The sequence below is a fragment of the Rhamphochromis longiceps genome, linkage group LG13, assembly GCF_057381845.1.
Source record: "Rhamphochromis longiceps isolate RC_006_pf linkage group LG13, R_longiceps_female_GT1.1, whole genome shotgun sequence".
NCBI classification, from domain to species: Eukaryota; Metazoa; Chordata; class Actinopteri; order Cichliformes; family Cichlidae; genus Rhamphochromis; species Rhamphochromis longiceps.
This window is the reverse complement of record NC_140569.1, coordinates 28,393,526-28,417,581: the sequence shown is the minus strand read 5'-3', so window position 1 is coordinate 28,417,581 and position 24,056 is coordinate 28,393,526. Positions and strand designations below refer to the sequence as shown.

Here is a 24,056-nt window from a genome sequence, read left to right as displayed (position 1 = left end):
CACCTTTTACATTAAAGCTTTAATCAAACATTGTATCTGACTCTGAACAGAAAGTTAACAGCAAGTTGGCACCTTTGATTAAAATCTTTTTTTTTTCTTTTTAAAGATTTTAAAAAGCTAATAACAAATGCATAAAAACAAGAAGCACTGGCATTTTTATGTCTGTCTTGCAAGAAAAGTTCAGTCCCGACCTCCAGTTGTTACATACCTATAAACATATTGGCTGGAGACCTTTGTTGCATACACTTTGTTTTGTGGAGGGGAATGGGTGGAGTAATTGCTCTAGATCCTAAAGTTTAATTATTATCTCCAATTCTATTTAAATTGTAATGCAATTCACAGGTGACAGATTCTTTATGAGATCGCTTAAATGACAGGGATAGTCCATGGGTGCTGGTCAAAAATTCCTTAAATCTCTTCTGGCTTTCATTTCAGGACCTTATTGCCTAAAACACTATTTTTTTGATTCAGACTTTTTGAAAGACTTTTTGTCTCCTGCACATGGGTTGTTCCAACTATTCATATATCTAGCTAAGTCGCTAATGGCTAGTTTCAAACTGGTGATTTGCCGAACTAAGTTGCACCATTTAACATTTAAAAAAAAATCATCTAAGCTTGAAAAGGCTTTAGTCATTTGGGTTGAAATGGTTGTGATACGATCTGAAGAATATCACATAACTTTATCAAAAATGCCCAAAACAACAGTTTCAGAAGGCTAAGTAGTTGCTACATTAAAACAAGCACCAATCGGTGATTATGCTGATCTAATTTACAATATGTTTGACATTTAATGCTATTGGCATAACATTTTGTAACTTGGAAATTATTTTAAAGTGTAAGAGATAATTTTCCTCATCTTATAAATAGCTTAATAAACATTATTTTGAAATATGGTCAAATATGTCAGCTATGAAGCTAACATTAGCCTTTTCAGCTAGCTGACATATCTTACATTATTTTGCAGCTACTAGGCCATTAGGTGGAAATATTTAGTGACAACAAATGTCCTTGTATGCAACTACTTTTTGTGGTGCAACTTGATGTAGTAATGAACACATCTCCAAAATGTAACGACCTAACTTATAAGTAGGATTAGCAACAGCTTACTAACTAACAGCTGTTGCAGCTAGTTCTTCAACCCTTCATACCACTTCAGAAGTTTGGATCAGTTGTGCACTTCCTAAAGAATTGAAATTCGGGACGTTCAAGGAAACATCCCAACCACTTTTTGTCGACTTGATAAACTCTGAAGATGGTGTGCTACGCTCATACTTGTGCCCGATAGAGCAATGTGCATCTTCTGTGGTTCAGTCGGTCTATTCTGGGATGGGGTCAGTTTCTGAAAGCAGAGAAATGTGCTTGGCTTTGCTAGGAAACAAAGTGTCACCATCTGTGCTTCATGTTGTGCAATAGATGTACAGCATTGGGTCATCTCAGCTATCGGACTTCGATAAAAGCGTGTGCATTGGAGTCTTTGGACGTTGATATGAATCAGAGTTTCATTTCTGAAATGAGATCCCTCGTCTCCTTTTCTCTTTGTAGAACTTCCTTAAATGTCGATTAAAGAATTATTGCAGAATAACAGAAAATAAAGGAAATACATTTATAAGCTCATAAAGTGTTATTTGCACAGATTGACTTTTCATAAACTCTGGATTATATAGATTTCAAAAATGGATAATAAACCTCAGTCTCTGATTAAGACATCAGACTCCCAACTTAACTTTCCGAATGTTTTGGCATGCCACGCTATAGAACATTTTTTCCCATTTTCCATAAGGCAAAAAACAAGACTTTCAAACTTTAAGATCACTCAGTCCTAGATCCAAAATCTGACATCCGAACTGCGTTTGTCCCAACACAATCTTGTGTGGTTTTTCATTAGCAGGTTCTCAAACGACAAATAATTGGAGACAGACTTTTTTTTTGGGCCAAAGATCTTTTTGGAAGAAGTTTTAAACAAAAAGAACTGGGCCCTTATGTCCAGAAAAGTATCCTGGACACCGTCACAGTGTCACTAAAGCCAGCCTCTCTTTCAATAGCTCATTATTTCTGGTCTTTTCTCTTGCACATCTGATCTTGTATTTAGAAATATACTAATCAATAATCTACCTCCCATAAACAGAAATGACATGAGCTCTTTAAAATGTAGCATTAGTCATTCAATGTCATTTTGTGTTTTGTTTTTTTGTTTTTGTTTTTTTGTCCATACATGACAGCATACAACAACACTATACAGAAAAATGATTAAAAATGGTTATAAAAGAATGTACTTCTGAGGCAAAAGTCTTTTAAAAGAAGAGACTGACTTGGGCTTTGTGCTCCTTTGGTAGTAAACTGCAACCCTAACCCCAGTGCTGGACAGCAAGAAAGAGTTATGGCCATCAAAGAGCTCCAAAGTGGCTCTCGTTTTGTCCTTTCAGTCCTCTCTTTTGTCTCAGCTGCTGTCTGTGCATTTTTCTGCCAGTCTTTTGTTCTCAGTTCAGGTTTGGTTTGTGGTTGATTGCTGAATGATCTCTGAGTATATGTAATCACGTAATCAGACAGCAGTTAATGCAGCGAGGCCCCAGTCTCCTTTTCAGAGACCCCTTCTTTCTCTTGGGGGTCAGGATGGCGATGATGGCCTCGTCAAACACCGTCTTCAGGCCCTTCTGGGTCAATGCTGAACATTCCACATAGCAACATGCACCAATCTAAAGAGAACAGAGGGATCGTCAGTCACAGCAACGCAACGTTCAAACGGCACTGACATTAAAATAGTTTGGAAAATGTTCACTTTCTTGTAGATTGGTAGATATGCCAAACTGTAGCACTATCAAAGAGTTAAATACCCAAAGGCACAAAGACGTCACTTGCACAAAACATCAGGAAAAAGTTGATGAATCTGAACTTTACCAATTTAGTCTGCCAGTGTCAACGAACATGCCAACTTTTCACCCTTATGGGCTTCATCCAAGAAAAAAAATGGAGGTCCGGTCATTGACATAGAGATATCTGGCAAGTGATTGGCTTAAAGATCAGAAGAAAATTAAATTCCTGATCTCAAATACATCTATGTAGCATATAACTTATCTCCATTTTCTCTCGTGCTTCTTGGTAAAGTTGACATGTTTGTTATTTAACAGCTTTTTTCTATGGTTTATATGCAAGTGCCACCTTTGTACCTTTGGATATTAAGCAGTCCTAAAGTATGAACTGTAAGATGGATGTAACTGGAAAACAGAGAAGCACAGTTTTCACCATTTTTTTAAAGATTTATATTTTCTTTAGAGCTATAAAAGTGTCTAAGAGTATCTGTTTACCAGTCTGGGTTTTTGGATCACCTCTGCCACAATGCTACGACACCCATCCATTAAAAAGGAAATGTAATAAGAGTGGAAGAGGCTCAGCAGCAGCTCTGCTAGCTAGAAACACTGAATGCTATAATTGTATCAGGCTAGCAGTGTAATCATATATTATTTGCTTTGGCTATGGTTGATATTAGTGGGTAACTTTAGAAGCTAATGGCAAGTGAGCAAGGCCAGTACAGGAATGTTTATGGAGGCCGCTCAAGTATAGAAAACAGCCCGATGAATGTTCACATAACTGAATAAATAAGTTAGCCCTTTAAAGCCAGAAACATTTATTATTTCATGTCCAATATGAAAAAAGGCCCTTCAAACACCTGATTTGTGTAAAAAATTGCTTTGCAAAACGGCTAGACCAAAAACAGCTCTTTAGCGCCTAACTAACGAGCTTTTTAGAGGTTAGCATTCATTGGGGATCCAAATTAAAGATTTGTAAACACTTTTATTTCTTTTGTCGAGTCACTCCTTTGTACTGTCCAAAGGAATCACAGTAACCTCAAACATTTTCACTATCATGATTTTTCAGCTTTTCTTCTAAAATGTTGACTTTGATCTTCACCAAAAATGCCTGTTTTTACTGTGGCCAAACAAATTTATCTTTGATCTGACCGTCCAGAGCACGGTTATTTTAGAAGGCCTGAACTCTGCAACGGCCAACGGTAGCTTTGCTTTAAAGCTCTTTTTGAACAGCAAATACCATTAGTGGCACTGCTCCCAGGTGAAATCTGTCTGCAGTGTAGAACTGTGAAGGCACATGACGTGTTAACAAAGGAGCTGCAAGAGTTCCCTTTATATCTTCTGATGGAATTTTTAGATCATCAGACTGGTTTTTATATCAAAATATCTGTTACTGACTTGAATGTAACAGGGCAGCCAGTCATGAAATCCACACTACTTTTCCTTACAATGGGATGATTTTTTTCCTTCTTTTCTTTCTGAACTGTTTGGAGCTCCTTTAAATAATTTACCAGACTTACAGACTTTGCTTCTGAAGGCCTCAAAATGTTCTTTAGATGTTGGCATGATGGGATCCCAAACAGCAAAGCAAGCAATAGACCTTTATTTATACAGGAAAAGCTGCAATCTATCACTCCCTCAAAGTGTTTTGCATCAATTGTTGGACTAGGATGTATTTTTACTATGTACTTTTTCAATTAGAATCACTTTTGCTTCTTCAAATATGGGAAATAGTTATTTTTCACATGACTGGATAAACTATTTCTTAAAAATATTTGAAATTTACCCTTTAAAAAAAAAAAAAAATTCTAATCTTGAGTTGGATTATGGAAGATGGGTTACCTACAACAGCAACTATAGGAAACAATACCCAAGGTAAAATGCTGCTCACTTTGAGGAAAAGGGGTCTAATTTGACCCGACATGTTCTTCCAAGTTTCCTTGAGGCCTCAGAAAACTTCATGACTCCATGAGATGAGAATCGCATTGAAATCTTACATTGCCAAAACGGCACGAATATAGACTTTAAAATGAATCTAGGCAGTAATGTTTTGAAAGACTGAGCCTTATTCATGCTCTGACAGGAGTGATTAATCACAGATCGCCTTTGGTATCTATGGTGCAGAGTCTCGAACTCTGCTGGACATCTGTGTTGGTTCGGAATGTATTCCCGGATTCATTGTAACTCAAAGAATGCGCAAAGGTCTTGATTCCAAGAATTTCTAAAGAGACATTCCTAGGTCAAATCAACACACAGGAATCTAACTGGACTGGGCAGCTCAATTCTGCAACAGCGAAAGTGAAAATAGAAGCTTCCCTTTAGTTCGGCATACAAACCTCCTTTGCCAGTTTCTGTCCTTGCTCGGTGGCAATGGGCTTCTCCTTCATGTCATTTAGTTTGGCAATGGTTTTGGGGTCATCACGGAGATCAATCTGAAAAAGATACGCTTCTTTTAGCTGAGTCAACATTAGTATTGCTGTTATGATATAGATTTTATTAATAGCTCATATTTGCGTAACACAGAGGGATTTCATCATTGCATCTATACATAGGAATGAGCTGTAACTGACAGCGCGAGCTCTCATTTTGTAACACAGCCATGTTGGCCCACACTTCCTGCTCTTGTGCAAAGCAATTTCACAGACAACCACAAGTTTCTTCACTCTGCTTTTATTCACTGGAACGCTCTCCACCTACAGCCCGTCCATATCTCAGTAATAACCTGTTACAATCAACGAATCCAACTGCTAAAGCTAACAGGAAGTGGCCTTCATTAACCCATTTCTTGATTGGGGAGATTTGCGGCAGCGTGCACATATCAGCATCCAGCCAGTGGAGCGGCGAGTGAGTTATAGCAGGAACTGATAACAGCGCAGTAAACATCAACTGCCCTCAGTTTTAAGCAAGCGCGATATTGGCCGTGACTTTTAAGGTTTAAGAAATAAGCTAATGCTCTGGATTAATGTTGTGTCATAAGAATCAGTAAACTGTTAATTGCTTCTTTAACAGATTTAAACCTCACATTTAACACGGGGACATAAAACGCCTAAAGCGATATGTGACAAATCAGCCTGAGATCGTTGGTCAGGTTTGTACTGGCCGTTCCATATTTTTGCTGTTATTTAATAAATAATTTCTTCTGTTCTTTGGCTCATCTTCACAGCTCCCCGACTACATGAGTGGCTGGGCTTAAAGCTGCACTAATTAGTACTTTTATAGTGACAGTGGCTGAAAAACATAATTGTGGAATTTGAAAATGGTCTCTTCCAGACTCGGATCTACATCTGCCCTCAGCATTACTGATCACTTTAGCATCTTTCAGCTCGGTGTTTTGGTTTTACAGACCAAAGCTTTAATGTTTCAGTCAACAACTTTACCAACTTCATTACTTCCAACTTGTAATACACTGCAAAAAGCACGGTTCCCAAGTTAAACTTCTCTCAACTTTGAAGCAAACGATTGAAGCGACTACCAATCAGAGTGAAGGATACAGTTAATTGACATATGACACGATGGTAAGCAAATTAGAGGGTTAATACATACATTTTACATCAACCTTATGCATTGATAATATATTTCATGAGTTAATCACCAAACTAATACACTGCATGACTCATGATGTAATCACAACACCAGTGCAAAGCAGAAAAAACAAAGTCTGGATGGTGTTTATACTGAAATAGGCTAATTTCTAAGTTGAAGAAAACAGTGTAAGAAAAAGAAAATACATTGTTCTTTATCACTTTTCAACTTTCTTGGTAAATGGTAGGTTACACCACTTTTTTATCCCCCACTAAATAACTGCATGAATCAGAGAAACACAAATAAATCTAGAGTCAGCTGTGGAGTACTACAGTATTAGCCAGACAGCTAATATCTAATTCCTCCATGCTACCACCTACTGTCTATTTCAGCACCTGTACTTTTAGATATGCGCCTACTCTTAGTTGTGTCTTAGTCCTCTTTAATGGGCAGCTGCGATGTTTTGTCATGTTCCCACCGTTCTCAAAGATACCTTGCCTAAGTAATATTAGGGCTGCAATTAAAGATCACATTTAACATGGATGAAGGTGCTTCATGTTTTCCCAGTTGATCAGTTATCATCATTTGTCTTTTTTATGTGTAATCTAATACAATATTTTGTTTATAGTCATTTATAAAGAAATGGGTTTGATATTATGGTGTTTGGTGTGAAAAAAAAAATAGCTTAGCGGAGCAGAATGGATAGATGGATTATGCTAGGTGCTGATTTATTTTATGAAAATCTAGCTGTTAATAAAATAATGGCTTCAACTTTTAATACCACAGCAAAGTTCTGCTGTCTTCTGAATGTGAAATTTTCCTTTATTTCTCATACGTCAGCTCCTCAGCTGAGCTCTTATTACAACAGCAGAGATATCAATCAGATGCTTTTAGAAAAGAGACACGAGGGTTATGTGAAGTACAGCAGCTCAGTGTGTGAATGTAAACACAGACAAAGGAGGCGGATTATGAGACAGAAGCACAGCGGGAGGATTACTTGACAGCTACAGACGGAGGAATGGAGAGATTGCTTTGTCACTGTAGCTAACTGCAAGGATGCAACTAGCATGCTAACAAAGCTTTCTGGTAAAATTTACAAAACTGTGTCCCAGTTTTTTCATTTTTTGTTGTGTGTTTGGTTTTTTTTTTTTACTGTTTTTATATTCCATATTATATATATTCATGTTAGAGTAACCAGCATGTTTGTTAATGTACAGCAGCACTTGCTATTGGCATTTGTGCTAACGCTAAAATTATGTAATCTCGCTTGTGCTAATCATCCTTATGTTAGCGACTGAGAATCATTCCTTTATGTAAGATAACATTAGACTTGACTTACACTTGCTCACATAACCTTATAAAAACAAAACCTAAAAAAAATAAATACATCCAGGAATATAAATTTACTTATAATAAGTAAATTTTTAATTTAAATAATATTTATTAGTGAATTAATGACGACAGGCATTTTTTCACTGATCTTATGCCCCTTTCCCTGATTGTATGTGCATCTTCTCACACACACAAACAAACAAACACACTCACACATACATTGTGGGTAGAGTGGAACTGACAGGATACAAGTGAAGTGAAATAATGTTAATCAGGCCGTTGACAGCACATAATGTTACCATAAGAGCAGTAAAATAAGTCTTCCGCCAAGCTTAATAAGAATGAGAGCGAGAAACCGGCAGCGACACCACTGTCACCAATAAAGCAAAAAACTATAACAAAGCTGTGAAGGAAAGTGTAGTTGCACCACCTCCATGTATGTATATAAAGTGGACTTCCACGTTGTCACTGTTGTACTTGGTCTAGCTTTCTGAGTCAGGATCAGACTGATACTGGATGAAAATGATTAAAGTTTGTTCAATATGTCTAAGTAACTGAGTTTATTTTTCATTCCTTTTCATCTCTATCTGAAAACATCAGGTATGAGCTCAACAGTGTATTCTTCTCTGGTAACCTCATTTCATTCCAGCGTGTCAGAAATGACAAATGCAGGTACATCCACCACATATGCGCAAAGCAGCTGAGAATGGGAAGCGTCTGTTACGTGTTTCCAGAACCAACCTGCGTGCCGATGAGCAAGTAAGGGACACTGGGAGCGTACTCCTGCAACTCGGGCACCCATTCTTCACGCACATTCTGGAAGCTGGCGGGGTTGACCACAGAGAAGCAGATGAGGAAGACATCGGTCATCGGGTAGGACAACGGCCTCAGGCGGTCGTAGTCCTCCTGGGAGAAGACAGAGCAGCACCAGTTAACAATCAGAAGATATGATTCACTCCTGTTCCTCACATCTGAGAAACTCTTACTCATCGATTATTAAAGGATTATGAGATGAGCTCAGAATGATGACCAGAGAGCTACACAGTGCCAAAGTGGCTCCTGAGCCGTGTTATGTGCATTAGGGTCCGAGTTAAAACAAGAAACGAATGCCAAGAAGATGACGTTAATGTGAGAGTTCCCTTTCTGACAGACAATCAGTTATTATATCACATTTGCAGTCCTCTAATGCGAGCTGAGCACAAGGCATCACCACAAGATGCTGAGAACCAGACACACTGCCATCTCCGATATCTGTGTGGTGTAAATGACCAATTCACCAATGCAACACTGCCTGTGGGAGCCAAGTTAAGATAGTTCATATGTTTTAGTATTTATATTTCGCTGTTGTTAAGCTTGTTTGTGTAATTAATAATTTTAGGAAATAGATGCATGTTTATGGTGGAACTAGGTTACGTAGTACCATGAATACATGTGCCTTAAAGACTCGTGTTTATAGTAAAATCCGGGCATCACGGATGTATGCAAATTAGTGCATGCGGTACGGGAGGGGGGAGAGAGAGAGAAAAGGAGTTAACACGGCATAAGCTATACGGGGCAGCAGGGTAGAACAGAGCCACACGGTTTTCCTACCGTAGTAGGTTATTTTGTTGAGGACAAGTTAAACCTGACCACTCCTGTAAGATGCAAAAACTGTGGAATAAATTTTTTGTTACATCTTTTCACATCGGAGTCCCGTGGAGTTCTTTTTCCTCTTCAAACTGACGTACGCGAGTGAATCACGGGAAAACTGGTCTCACGGCTTACACACTGCCCTTTGTGAGCCAGATCAGGCGCTCCCTTGTCCTCGCCAAAGATGAAGTCTTTTCGACATAGTGTCTGAGTTGCGCTCATATAAATATTCACGACCTATCTCACGTCTACTGATGGCACGTTTTTCCTGCCGCTGGTTAGAGACATGGGGAATCAATGAATCTCCCGTAAGGAGATATGACTCAACCAGACCAACTTGACTGAGTGAATCAGTCTCAGTTCTGTCACTTTTATTGTCTGCGACACTGAATTCAAGAAGATTGAATACAACGTCTGACCAAGATGCTGCAAAAGGACAACCAAACACTGGAATTAAACTCTTTCATCTTGATGCCTTCAGCGAGTTCAATTCTTTGCCAAAGCAGACAGCACAGTGTGCTATCACCAAATCGCCTATAACTCAATTACAAACCGCTGGGAATGGCTTTGCAAATGAGCAGAATGACAGGAAACTCCTCAAACAGCAGTACATCAGCCAGGCAGAGGCGTCCTCCTTTTTTGTCACCCGGGTAATGGATTTAAGATATACAGACTTTATATTGAATTGGAGCAGATGATAAAATAAGCATACAAATCTTCAAGCCCTGTGCTCATGTTGTGCATTAGTCAACAATGCCTCACTGGAATAGGTCAAGTGGATATAATTCAATACTTTACGAGTATTTCATCCTCTTACTTCCAAATGAGTGCGATATTTCACAGATGGGGCTCATGCAGGGATTTCAAACAACTCTTAGAGGCTTTTTTTTCTTAAGCTATGTTCACACAGGTACCGCAACCCTGAACTTTTCTCTGCAATACCAGATAAAAATACACGTAAAGCTAATCGGATTGGAGATTGCTGCTCACCTGTGACTTCCCAAGCACAAAGCATGTGGGATTCTTGGATTGCATCAATGTGCGATTAACAGATTAACCACTGGCATCATGCACGCTGCCTCACGCAGGTTCTATTCAGGCTTCTCCATTAACCAAAACACATAGAACATTTCCAGTAGTGACAAAACATTAAAGCAGAGCGCTTCTTGCCGTGTGCCACATCTGAAAAAAAGACATCTATAAATGTGGTAAACACTCCGACCTGATTTTCAAGATGTCCTTATTTCATGCGTAAAAAATTGCCTCAGAGTGCTCGGGGGAGTTGAGTTTTGTTACACTGGCTGGTTGAGTGTTTCAACAGCACAATAAGTTAAGTACATTTCCTGTGTCATCTTACCTGACACTAGCTGAACCTCCGCACCCGATAAAACCATTTTGAGTGCAAACTATCCGGTGCTTGTAGCAAACCTGAGAGCAAAATTAATAAGAATAATCTTTAAACCTTGTGCACGACACATGTTATACAGTTTAGGCAAAGGTGAAACACGAGCATGACTAAAATGATCTGATGGAAAGTTTCTCAGCTGTCAGATTTTGCAATTATTTGCACACTGTCAGCTATAGTATGTTACACATGAAGTCCAGGTATATAATTTCTTAACTTTAGAGCGATATTTCCAGTGGTTGACAAAAATAAATTTAAAGCCTATTACCAGGATTATCTAAGAATAAACCGTCTCCAACAGACATGTTATTTCACAAGTAAGAAGGAAAAACCATCATACCGAGCAACTAATGAGAAAATGCCGGTGAGCTGTATTATCAGTGTTTCATAAGCTTTACCTAAAATAAGAAATGACATCGGGATATTCCTGTGTCTGCTGCCTCAGTTTTGACCGGATTTAAAAAATACTCTGAGAACATCGACCTCAAAGTGCATTACTAACCTGCACTACACACATTTAGTGCATATCAAGGTGTAGAACTCATTCTGGGCACTGCTACAACACTGAGATGTGGCAATATTGAATTGTTTAACCTTCATGTTCAGCGTCATTATGATTAAGGATCATGACTTGTCAGGTATTTCGTTCTTTGGGTTAGCCAACATTTAATAAACCTGTCAGGTCATGCCTATCCATTAATAATGACTCATTTGATACAAAAATAGTAATAAACAATGAAAAAAATCTGATGTTTGGTGTGAGCAGCTTTGGTCTTTAAAACAGTACCCGTTGTTCCCTGCACACCAACTCATAGCTTGCAGGTAGATTGGACTGTTTTAGATCTTTAAGTATTTTTTGGTTCTTCATGTAATCCAAGATTACACCTGGTTTTTCTGGGCCTAGAAGCGACTTTATTTGAATTAACGGGAGCAGTGTTATCAGGTAACAATTCAGATATTGTTAAGAATGGCACATCCATAGACTGTTTTGGTGTAAGGGTGCTGCGATGAATATTTAGTGCATCCTGGATGAGCTGATAGTGACATTAACTTGCTCTTACAGCCTTCGAGGTCACATCTGATTTTAAAAGGGTTATTTCTTTAAAAGTGATGGAAAGAGAAATTTGCCAAATGTTTTAAAATACATGACTTAATATAATGTTTTACATACAAAACATAGGATGTTCACAAGTGTCCCCCCTCCAGACTCGTCTCATACCTTGGCGAGCACGTCTGGGGTCACTGCTACCAACTTTCAACCACGTCAAACTCACGAATCCGCTCTTTCTAACAGTACGTGTTTCGATTATTACCCGTAGAGGGTTGCAGAATTAAAGCACTTTGAATTAGTCTTTTAAATACACGTATTTAACGGGCAAGGCAACTGTTTGAAGTGCAACTGCATTAACGGCGAGGAGTCCGTTGATCAGGCGCTTGATTATCAATACGATTGCTTCAAAGTAATACAAGAGAGAAGCAAATTCTACCCGCCCAGCAAAGACACTGAAAAATGTTGAAGGTGACTTTGCCAAATAATATTGATTAAAAACTGAAAGCATCTTATCAGGTTAGTGAAGAGACGTCGAGAAAAAGATGCCTTTTTGTTTAATTTTTAATGGCATAAACAGATTTTTGATACTCTGTCGGCTGTGGATGTTCTGTTCACAGAGGCATAGGCATCTGCATTTCTGTAATAGCATCTAAATATGATCTAGATATCTGGTTGAAATTCACATTTTTACTTTTGGTGGTGGTGCTGGGGACATTGTCCACCTCCATCAGATCCTACACTATGTCCATTTAGATTATTTATTTCCTTTGCCTTTATTTCCTATAACCTTTGCCTGCACAAATGAATCCGATTTCCCCACAAGCTGCAGACGCAGTGGAAGCCGCTCAGCAGTTTACTGTAAACAGGCCCGAAGCTTGTTTGATACCCATCTCTGTACAGTTTCCTCAGCGCACGGCAAACACAGCAGCCATTCAGAGTCTTCACAGTGTATCGTCCAACACGTCTCCAGCGCTCAATCCCGGATTTAATGAACAGAACTGTTTACACCATCGCTGCCGTGAAGGTGCTCTGGATAAAAGTTTCCATTAAAAATATGTCCCACATTTTTATTAGTTCAGTCCAGCAGTTCATGAGCGCATCGCAGACGCTGCACAACGATCTGTCCAAGTTAGCCGGGAGTGTACCGTAAATATTATGATCAGCGGGAAAGGAATGATGGAGGGGGAAAAAAAAGGGGAACAGGAGCAGCTTGTGCATGTGTACATTAAACTCTATCAGCGTCTGTCTATACATGCCCATACACTTCCATCAGGGCCAGACTCAGCGCCTTCAATGAGCCACTGTGAGCGCTCGGCTGTGTGACTGCGCTCTGTTGACTCAGTGACATATGAGTGCTATATCAGTGAGTCATTCCCTCCTCCTCTCCATCTCCACAACTCTCTCTCTCTTCTATCTTTCTCCCTTTCTACTTCCATCGCCTCCTCGGGGCTCTATAAACCGCCTATATCAACAGCGTCAGAGACGCTCGCTCTAACATGGCTGCCGGGTGGGAAAGCAAGCCCAGGCAGAGACGCTTCTGATCACAAAGTTCCGACTCCGATCTGCCAAGCTGCACATTTCAAAATACTTTATTTCACCTCGGGAGTAAAAAAAAACAGCAACAAAAAAAGAAAAAGGGAGGGGGTGGTGCCTTTTTCTACTCCCACTAATGGCGATTAATGATCATTAATCACGGACTGAAGCTCTAATGCACTCTGTCCATTCATGCCTGTACAGTGAGAGCATCCTGCCATAGTTCATTCAAAAAGTTGGCTGTTCAGCGTTTCTATTTATAGATGTTAATGACAGCAGTAAATAGACAACAAAGAACAAAGCTTTTATTAACACTAATATATAAAACTGACAGTCCAAATGTATATCAATTCTTTACCACAGGATGCAGTGTGTTTTGATAATGGAGCATTTTGGTAATGGCCTTAAGGGATAATCCACTAATCCAAGCGCTTACTCACTCAAATGAATGAACAAATTTGGAGAAGGAACCAAAGGGAAAACCAATGACTTTCTCTATAAATATGAGTTTACTCATCTTAGCATTACTCAGCTAGTAAAAACAGTTTGTATGATTTAGTATTTAGTATTTATTTTATTTATTGTCATTGTCAAAGAACAATGAAATTGTTCTTTGACCGAGGACCTGTCCTGGGGCAACCATATCACCTTAGTTGCACGGAAGGCCGAACAGCGCCTCTACTACCTGAGGAGACTGCGGAGCGCACACATTCCCAGACCTCTGATGTTGAACTTCTACAACTGTGCCATCAGCAGCGTTCTGACGTATGGATTTCTAGTGTGGTTCCCCAGCTGCACCAAGGCCGACCAGCAAGCACTCCAGCGGGTGGTGAAAGAAGCTGGCAGAATTATTGGAACAATTCTGCCAGAGATTAGTAATATCTTCCCCACTCGCTGTCTGAGGAGGGTGCACAGTATCCTGCGGGACCAACATCACCCTGCGCGCCACCTTTTCCACCTGCTGCCCTCAGGGAGAAGGTACAGGTCTATACAGGCCAGAACATCCAGACTGGCCAACAGCCTGTATCCACAGGCTGTGAGGCTCCTGAACTCTGCCCCCTCCCCTCTCTGCCCCCCTCTCACGGACAATAACCATATCCAACTTCTTAATAGCACTGAACTGGTCTGCATTGGTGCATTATATCTTTATTCTCTTCCCCCCCTGCCCCCCCCCCCCCCTCTTTCTTAAATAGACAACCATCATATCTCACAGTACAATAATATTGAACGGGTTGCATTGTTGCATTTTGTCATGTTTCTCAGGTCTTTGTCTGAATGTCCTATGAACATTACCTGTCTTGTTCTCATGTTGTTGCTAAGGATTGTCTCATTGCACTGAAGTCACACTGGGTTAAATATTTACACTTGGGTTTTAAGGGGTATTTGTTTTTTTTTGTTTTTTTACGGGTTGTACGGAAGCCCCAAACGCAAAAACAGTTTGTATGATTTCCTCGTACGTTAATATCGAGCTTTGTCAAGACCCCGATGATGTCACAGGAGGTCACCTCAGGTCCTACACTCGATCCTGCTCTGTGTCGTTTGGCTTTGATTTTGAGCCTTTTTGTTCCTGCTGCAAAAAGCAAAAAAAGGAAACAAATTCTCCGGAGGACTAAACGCACGTGAATCCACAGCTGCGAATATTCACAAACAACCATTTCGCAATCATTTTCTTAAACTACAGGCCCCAGCTGTTTAATTCAAGAGTAACAGCATGTCCTCAATTTGCAGTAGGAGCAAGCATGCTCATGGCAACGTGCCTGAGTCAAACGCTGGTCAGGTATTCTGGGAGTTGGAAAAATTTGCATGGCGGGAAGGGAAAGCGTTACAACATAACAGTGGATTCCTACACTAAACACTGTGCCAGCGCCTGTATACGCGAAAATAACTGACTCCATCCATATTACCACTAACTGCAAAGTTGTTTTTCATGTTATTTTGACTGGGACCCATAATTACACCAGACACCTACCCAAATATGTGGTCACTGGTTAGGTGTTTGGTGTTCCATTTTGCATTTTCAGATATTCACTATAAGCAGCTTTGTGGTGCAGTGGTTAACACTGTCAAACCACATCAGGAAGATTCAAACCCTCTGGTTTGCATGGGCCTTTCTGCATCATCTTCCTGTGTCTGCCTCGGGGTACTCCAGTTTCCTTCCACAGTCCAAAGACATTCATGTCAGATTAACTGTGCCTGTGTCCAGGTGTTAGCCTGGTGACCTGTCCTAGGTGAACCACACCACTTGCCCTATGACAACAAGGACAGGATCCTTAATCCCCACATCCATCCCTGAACTGGATGAGCAGAAGAAAACCGACAGAGGTTTTCATTCTAGACTTGAAAATCATCACCTATTCACTCACAGCAGGCCTCCAGAGAAGCTGGCGTATTGGGATCACAACACTATGTACATGCTGGGAATCAGTCCTATGCGTCTTTCATGTTGTTTTCAGAGAGGGCACATGCCTGTGTTGTAAATACACAAGCTGCTAAAAACCCGTCTTTGCATTGTAAGCTACAAGCCAGATGGGTGCCAGCTGTGCTGCACATCATGGCACATTTCACAAAGACAAGAAGAGAGTTAAATCATTTCAAAATGTAAATCCTGGTGCTGACTTCAAAGGCCAATCCAAATGGCAGAAAAATGCATTACACACCCTTTGCTAAGTCAGAAGCTGTAGTCTGGTATTTCAATCAAAGTCCAAGCACAAGTTTCAAAGCCACAGAGAATATCCAGTGTTTTTTTCATTTATCAACACCCTTTCATGCACCGGTCTCAACAGCATAGCCAAGTGATATAATGAGCCAACTCCTGCTAATTTTTCCAAAAGGTCAACAAAGACTTTCTTTTTCAAGATTCAAGACCTCTGGGCACTGGTACAGCTCACTGGGTAAAGCAAGCAACCCATAAACTGAAAGGCTGTTGCAGACCCTGAGGCCTGCTGGGACTTACTGTATGCCTTCCCCCTGATCTCCCAGCCTTCCTGTCTTCTCTCCACTGCACTATCCCAATAAAAGCAGAAAAAAAAAACCCTAAAAAGGCTTTGAGACCTTTATTGTCATTGGTTCAAAAATTCCAACTATGTCAACCTCATATGATGTGACATTTGAAACAAGACAGGACAGAGCTAAGAAGTCCTGAACGTGCGGTCGCGTTCATCATCGAGGAACACTTTCTGAGCCACAGTGCAAACAAAGTAAATATTAATAAAGCAAGTTTACGTTACCAGCAGCATTTAGAACTAAATGTAACGAATTCTAAAGTAAAGCAATGGAACAAACACCTTTCAATCACGTGATGCGTGTTAATTTTGGATCTGGTTTTCCACTAGAGAGCACTTTTAAAAATCCTGTATCGGTCGAGCTCTAGTCTAGCATTTCAGTATTTAGCCTTAGATTTTTATAAAGTGTGATGAGCTTTTTTCACTATTCTGATACTTTATTAAAAGGAGAATCCATTAGTTGCAAACTGACTGATTAATCACTAATAATCGTCAGGCAATGTGCAAATTAGTTGACTCCATTCAAGAGAATAGCACTAGAGTTGTTCTGAAGTGTAAAATCTCTTTCTGAGGTGTGCCCACAGCACTCCTGTTTCTCTGTGTTGGAGCAGCTGACTGGTGACCGGCTCATGGCTGAGTAAAACCAGTTTCCCCCTCTTCCAAACCCCACTCGCGTCCCCACCTGTCATCCTTTCACCCCTATTGGGTCACTAGGCCACCTTGGGTTGCTGAGTCAAAAAAGACTCATCAGACTGTACCCAAAGCCTGGACAGGAAATGTGAAAGTGATCATAGGAAGTGCATCTGACATGCTGAGCAAATCAGCAACAATCCAACTACAAAGTGGAAGTTAATAGCGTAGTAAGACACGGATCCCTCGGGGTCGCAGCTCCTGAGCTCCTGTCCTTAAATGTCGTTTCCATTGGCTCTAGTGCACTTAGCATCCACTTCCTGTTTCCTCCTGCTCCTCCTCGCCAGTGGTGCTAGATTTTCTTGAGTGCAGCAGCAGCAGCAGCAGCAGCAGAATGACTGAATGAATGAATGAATGAATGAATGAATAAGTAAAGACTTTCCCCTCTGCTCCCTCGCCACATTGCAGCAAATTAGACTTCACAGACCTTCCATATGGAATAATTCAAAAGGCGGTGCTTGGAGTAGAGACGCAGACAATAACTGGCAGGGAAGCAATAGCAACAACAGATGCGGCGCAGCGGCACTGGGTTCAGAGCCGAGCTGTGATTATGTGGCACTGAGTGACATGTGACACCAACGTGACAGCACAGAGTCGCGACCCCAATGCGTACGTAAGGTTGCTGATAGGCGTTGGGAATTAGCGAAGCATTATGGGAGCTCCAGCCTACGCCAGGAATATAAATATTGCAGGGAGATCGAAGCCAAATGAACACGTGTAGCGCAGGACAGAGGTGGACGTAATGAAGGGCGAGTTTTACATCAACAGGAGAGAAATGGAAAGGAAAACGAAACAGAGGCGTCTGAATTTAACCAAAGCTATTTCACCCCCCCCCCCCCACACACACACACACTTGATTAGCCTCCCGCATCTGTCTCTCTCTCTTCCTCTTTCTGTCTCACACACACTATTTTCCTCCCCCTTTCCTCTCTTTGGGGGCATCGAGTCTTTGATCAGACGCTGAAGCTATAAACATTACCAGCTGGCCTTCTGCTCCACATAAAGAGGTCAGCCGAGTCGGGGGCGGAGGCACGGGAGAAACGTGAGGGGGCACATTTTCAAGAGCAGTAACTCTACTCTGGGAGGCCGACGGCGCCCACAGCAGACATCTGGGAGAACTTCTCCATTTCAGAGACACTCTGAATCAGCTGAAAACAAACCCTCCTCTGACACACACACACACACACACAGCCTATCAAACACGCCAGAATAGACAAAAGGTTGTGTTCCTCTTTTCACAAGTGAGTAGTAACACTTCTACCATCTGTTTTCTTGGGGGAAAATTATAGCGCAGCCACAGGTAGCTGTTTAAGACAGGGAAGAAAAATGCAGGCTGTCTGCGATCTTTTCCCACTCACAGATTTGTGTGTGAATCAGGGTTTGTGAAGGAAACCAGCTAAATATGCCAAAGCTGACCTTTCTGAGCTTTGCATTTGTCTCTCTGCTGCATGGATCACATCGGAACAGGTCACGAGGAAAGTGTTAATAACTACTCAGCTTCTGGCAAGAGTGTAGTTTTAGGTTGCTGTAAGTATGAGGAGGTTAATCATGGGTGACTGACTGTTCGCTGTCCTGCAGTGCAGCTGAAGTTAGACCAGAAGGCCTTAACGCAAGAAAATCATAGTTGAGTGCATTCAGTTTTTCTCACCAAAGCACACTGTGTGTTAGTCTCGTGTCTAAAAAAGTGCTGAATCCATTTCCTTCCTCCTCATTTGCACAGCCAGTGTTTGAGTATTATGAGTTGTGCAATATACAGTAAGCATGCCTTCTTCTTCTACTGCTCAGCTGTTGAACTATTGCTAGGTTATTCTGAGCTGCCAACTGTTAATGAGCAGGAAAGAGACATACCCTACACAGGAAGGTCTATGCAGCTGTCCACATGCTTTTCTGGTTCTTGTACATGCACAAAATAAAAATCTGTTACACACACTAAACTCTTGCTTTAAATCACTACTGGAGGTTTAAAAATCTACAGGGTGCCTTTAGTCCTTTGCTTTAGCCATAGAAACGCCTGAAAATCGTGAAATGATACAAGAGAGGCCCATTCAGAGCTTTTGCCATTTGAAATTATTGGGATTTCTGAGCGCATTACACATAATATGTGGCCTGATTGTCATCTGAGTCACAAACATGATCTGACTAAGCTAATAACACTGTCCAAACAGCAGACTATAGAAAAAGAAAGTGATCTCATGAATTTAGCGATTTGGAGAACCTCGATCAGACATTTCCTGTTGCTGCTAATAAGACTTTCACAATGATGGGGGAATTTTAGAGCTAACAAACAGTTTCGAGTTCATCAGTACTGCTTAGATGTCTTGACTGGACAGCTCTCCCTAGGTCATGCCATGGCATCCTAATTAGGTAATGTGATAAAACTGACTCTGTAATTCCTAAAATCATTAATTTCCTTGTTTTTTTGTGCTTGATGATTTACTCGTGTTTTCACCAAACCTCTCCAAAGATTCAGGCCATGAAGTGCTACCCTGACACTGTTCTTTAAAATTTGATGGCACAATTATGAAATCCTTTTTCTCAAAATGGCTGTGAAGCATCCAGACTGAGGTAGCAAAGAAAGCCTAAACCACGATGCTCCCACCACCATGCACACGTTTACTGCACATCCAAAGTAGCCTCGGTCATGTTAGTTGGCACAACTAAAAAAAAACAAAAGAAAAACAAACAGAGATGACGATAACATCACTTGCTCACTCACACTGTCGTCACAGTTTGTGAAACGCTTATTTGGAAGGTTTTACTGCACTTGGGATAAAACAACACTTGGTCATCAACTTCATTAACCTCCTAAGACCCGAACTCTTCCATTGATATTTGGGCTGATTGGGAGACGATGAATGTAAAAACAAAGAATTACCAGATTTTTTTTTTACCTAATTTTTGTTTCTGAGAAAAATGAGAGCCACATATGAGGATATTCATTTAAAATGTCGATAGAACAGTAGCAGTATAATGTCCTCGTAAGTGGATATCAGGCCCTTGTAGAGCAAACTTGAGTATTTTGGTCTAAATAACCCAAAATGCCAGGTCCTAGGAGGTTAAAGCCTAATCCTTGTGCAATTTAATCAAGGTGAATAACGTTGATATTTTTTTTTTCTTTGTTGTATTTTGAGCCTATTGTGCTTTATTTTCTTACCAGTTCAATAAATGCCTACATAATTATTTACTTGGAATATTCCAGAACCCACACTAACGGTCATCAAACCATAATGAACCATATATACTTAAGTGTCAAATCTCATTATTAAAGGTGCAGAGATCATCAAATGCTTATTAATGTAACAGTGTATCAGAAGATACGCTAAAGCAAGGTATCTGTACCGAATCGGAGGTGGAAAAGTTGGATCAGTGGACCACTAACGTCACTGAACAATAAACATAGAAGAACATGTTACCAAAGGTGAGGCACTGCGCAACTAAACTAGGCTTAAGTTTAAGCTACTGTGTCTGTGCCCACCTGAGGAGATATTTTTTGGAATTTCAACCACCACAAATGTGCTCCTGTGAGTTCTTCCAAAAACCCAACTGCACAGTACGCGGTGTGGATGATGCTGCGCGTCAAGCAAATGCAGACCGGCCGACAAGTGGGCCGGAAAAGAGATGGAGCGGCGGAGTTCGTCAGGAACAGAAGCAGCAGGAAAAGCGCAGACAGTGACAGTGTTGTTTTTAACACTCAGCTTGACGTCAGCTCTTTGTCTGTTTGTAACTTTGCTCTTTTCCGTGGCTGACTCATGGACCGACAAAAGCACAAGAGTAGCCCACAGAGCGGCTGTACGACATATTTTTTGACTGCCCCCATTTGACAAGAGATGCTCTCTGCAGGTAGATGGGCCGCCTAAATCTGCTCAGGTAGAGCCTGCAAGTTACCATCGAAAATGTAAATGGCGATCTGTTAGAACAAACAGTCAAAGTTCACTGTGAAACTACTTAAAAAAATAAAGGTCCACTGCAAACTTCCATGTAAAGCCAGCAAATGATAAGTCGTTTAGCAGTTAAAAATGGTTGATTAGGTGTTGATTAGTCTTTTGGGAACGGTCTAATCATTCCCAGTAGGGCTGTTCGATATAACGATATATATCGGATGACGATATAAAAACATCTATGTTTCATTTTACGCTATCGTTTGTTTTGTGGTGTCGCAAAATAAACTGTTTGTTCATGGTTTTGATGGTCACTGTAGTGGCTATATTAATTTCTTAAAGTTCTCTCTTTCTCTTATATTTAATAGAAACCACACTACTGACGGACAAGCGCCTGTTTTTATTGGTTGTCTTTAGCAACAACGACGGTAAAACCATCGCATGTCCGCTAGTTTATTTTCCACATAAACCTTTCACAATAAACCTCAAGATTCTGTTGAGACTTTTCAAAATAAACGGAATCACGTGAAAAAGTATGCAGAGTATTGACGGATGAGAAGCAAAAAAAAAAGAGCCGTCAGGTGCTAAAAAAATCAACCTTAGACTCAAACGTTAGAACAGGCTTTTCCCCGCAGCACGCCGTGTAATAAATACTCACAAAGAAAACGGCGGCCGTTACAACCTATGTCTAAAAATGTGTAGTTTCATACATCTGTTAAAACACTCGACTCCAGGTACACGACGCCCAACTGGAAACACTTCACCTACCCGAGATTCACAGAATTTACAGAAAATATTATTTTTTTTGTGATTTATATCGTTATCGGACGATAGAGGTTTTATATCGGGATATGAGATTTTGGTCATATCGCACAGCCCTAGTTCCCAGTGAATAACAAATATTATTTTAGTTTCAAAGGCACAATTTTTGCTTAGTTTGAGGTTGGTAGTACCTGCCAATGTGGCCTTTAGAAATTCTTTTTGGAGCCTTTTTCAGCTTCTTTCCTAACATAATGCTTCAACGACATCCTGCGAAAGTTAAACCCAACACCTCCCATCACCTTTACTGGGACACCTGGATACAAGTAGCTTCACTGGCACACAGGTTCATGTAGTCTCCAAACTACACTGTCAGTATATGTCAAACAGGCATCCAACCTGCAAATGTTTCTACAGATTGTGTTTGAATACAATTCTTTTTTAGTTCTTGGTTTTCATTTTCAGCTAATTTGCTGATAACCATCTCCTATAATCAATAATGAAAAACACTGATGAAGACTTTGCATACAGTCATAGTGTGAAATCTCAAAGATTGAAGCACCAAATTTTGACATAACTAACATGTAAAGAGTTGATGTGCTAACTGCTTCCTCTTTAGCTGCTGTCGCTTAGCTATTCACATCAAACCAAAACCGCCATAAAAACCAAATGACAACTTTTACACTAAAAACAAATAATTCAGGGTCTTTCCTATACGCACACCTCGGTGAGCTTCTGTGTGCTGTGTGTTTCAAGTAGCTTCCTCCATCTGTGTGTACACTGGCTCTTCTGCTGAGGGGACACAATATTTTGTGTGTGTGTGTGTGTGTGTGTGTGTGTGTGTGTGTGTGTGTGTGTGTGTGTGTGTGTGTGTGTATTACAGTTGTAACTCTTGCCCACTGAATGGCACATTGTAAAGACAAGGCCCATGCATTAAGCAGCCCTATTAACAAACCTGTGACATCACTACTGGACATAGGAGCCCTGTTCTCCACATAATAGAACTATTGAAACCCCTTCACTGCCATCACTGTCCACGCCACAGCACACTCAGGCAGTTAAAGCCATGTGCGAAACCCATCACCTGTTGCAGCTTAGTGCCTGGCCTGAATATGAAGCCTGTGGGTGTTTCCAAGGCACTGTTGGATAGTTATTGGTCCCAGGAGCACATGGAGAGACCGAGATAGAGCTGGAGCGTGTGTGCATGTGTGCGTGTCCTTGACGTGCTTGGCACAGAGCCAGAGGAAAAAATAAACTTTACCTGACCAGCTGTGTCATACAGTCCCAACAAGTACTGCTTTCCCCCGACGTTGACGCTCACTGTAAGGAAATGACAAAGAGCAGTTTAGAGGAGGAACCAAGGGGTGAGGGTGGGGAGTGCTGGTGGGTGGGGGGGTCCCAGCCCCTCTGTGCTATGAAGACGACAAACAAGTGGTTTTGATTATAGCAACAGATGCAATGCAGTTGGAGGAAGAGTGGTGGGGTGGGGGTCTCTAAAATCTCTCTTCTCTTAGATTCGCATGTGGCCAATTATCAGTGAGCACAGAGCGGCAGCAGCTCAGCATGTCACGCTATTATGAGATAATAAAGGCGAACAGCAGAACTGTGTTCCTACCTGCATAATGATCAAAGACCGTGGGTACATACTCCTCTGGAAAGGCGTCATTGGCATAGCTCATCAGCAGACACGTTTTACCCACCGCACCGTCTCCGACCACGACGCATTTTAACATGATAGTACCGGTTCCGTTTGCCATGATCCCGACCTTCCCAACGACATCATCGGCCCCTGACGCCCTTGTTATCCTGACCTCCTCCTTCTGTTCCTCCTCTTGCTGCTGCTGCTGGGCGGTGATCCCCGCACGGCGGGCATCACCAGCGTCGGAGGCGGACTGCGCGGCTCACCGAGTCGGGCTGGAACTGCATCGTTCTCCCCTCCTCCCCACTACCCATCAGGTTCTTCCAAATGTCAATGAGTTCCTTTTTTTAATTGTATTTTTTGTACGACTGTCAGAAAGAATAAGATCCCCTCGGCCCAAGCCGGCTTTCAAATAAGCTGTCTCCTTAAACCCAATATCGGAAGCGTTTTCTGGGAGAAGCGGTCTGCCGGTACTGCATGTCTACCATGCCCGCTCCACGGTGCAGCCTGCGCTCTTGCTCCCTGGCGCACTGTGCCGCTGGTGGATAAGGTGGGTGCGCTTAGCCTACTGAAGAGGCGGGGCTTGGGTTTAAAACCAAGGGGCTCCGGATAAAGTACAGTCCGCCTGCTGTGAATGCCTGGATCACAGAGTAATTACACTATTTACGCTTCTTTAGAAGGATCCCGTGTGCAAACATTAGATTTCTGTTAGGGGGTGTCACAGGAAATAAAACAATATCCTGTTTTTGAGATAAACTTACCATTAGTTTCCACACACACACCATCTGAATCGTTCTCAATCCAAGGCTGGT

The 24,056-nt window shown here is 41.2% G+C and overlaps 1 protein-coding gene across 1 annotated transcript; it reads right to left on the bottom strand.

Moving 5' to 3' along the window:
• On the bottom strand, nucleotides 1-23,777 carry LOC146656044 (rho-related GTP-binding protein RhoQ). The gene is made up of 5 exons (XM_085428911.1): nucleotides 23,221-23,777; nucleotides 22,867-22,925; nucleotides 8,400-8,564; nucleotides 5,141-5,236; nucleotides 1-2,693 (listed from the first exon to the last, which is right to left on the bottom strand). Exons 1-5 carry the CDS (start codon nucleotides 23,360-23,362, stop codon nucleotides 2,532-2,534), a joined length of 624 nt encoding a protein of 207 aa, XP_085285037.1. The 5' UTR covers nucleotides 23,363-23,777; the 3' UTR covers nucleotides 1-2,531.
• Nucleotides 23,778-24,056: the final 279 nt, after the last annotated feature.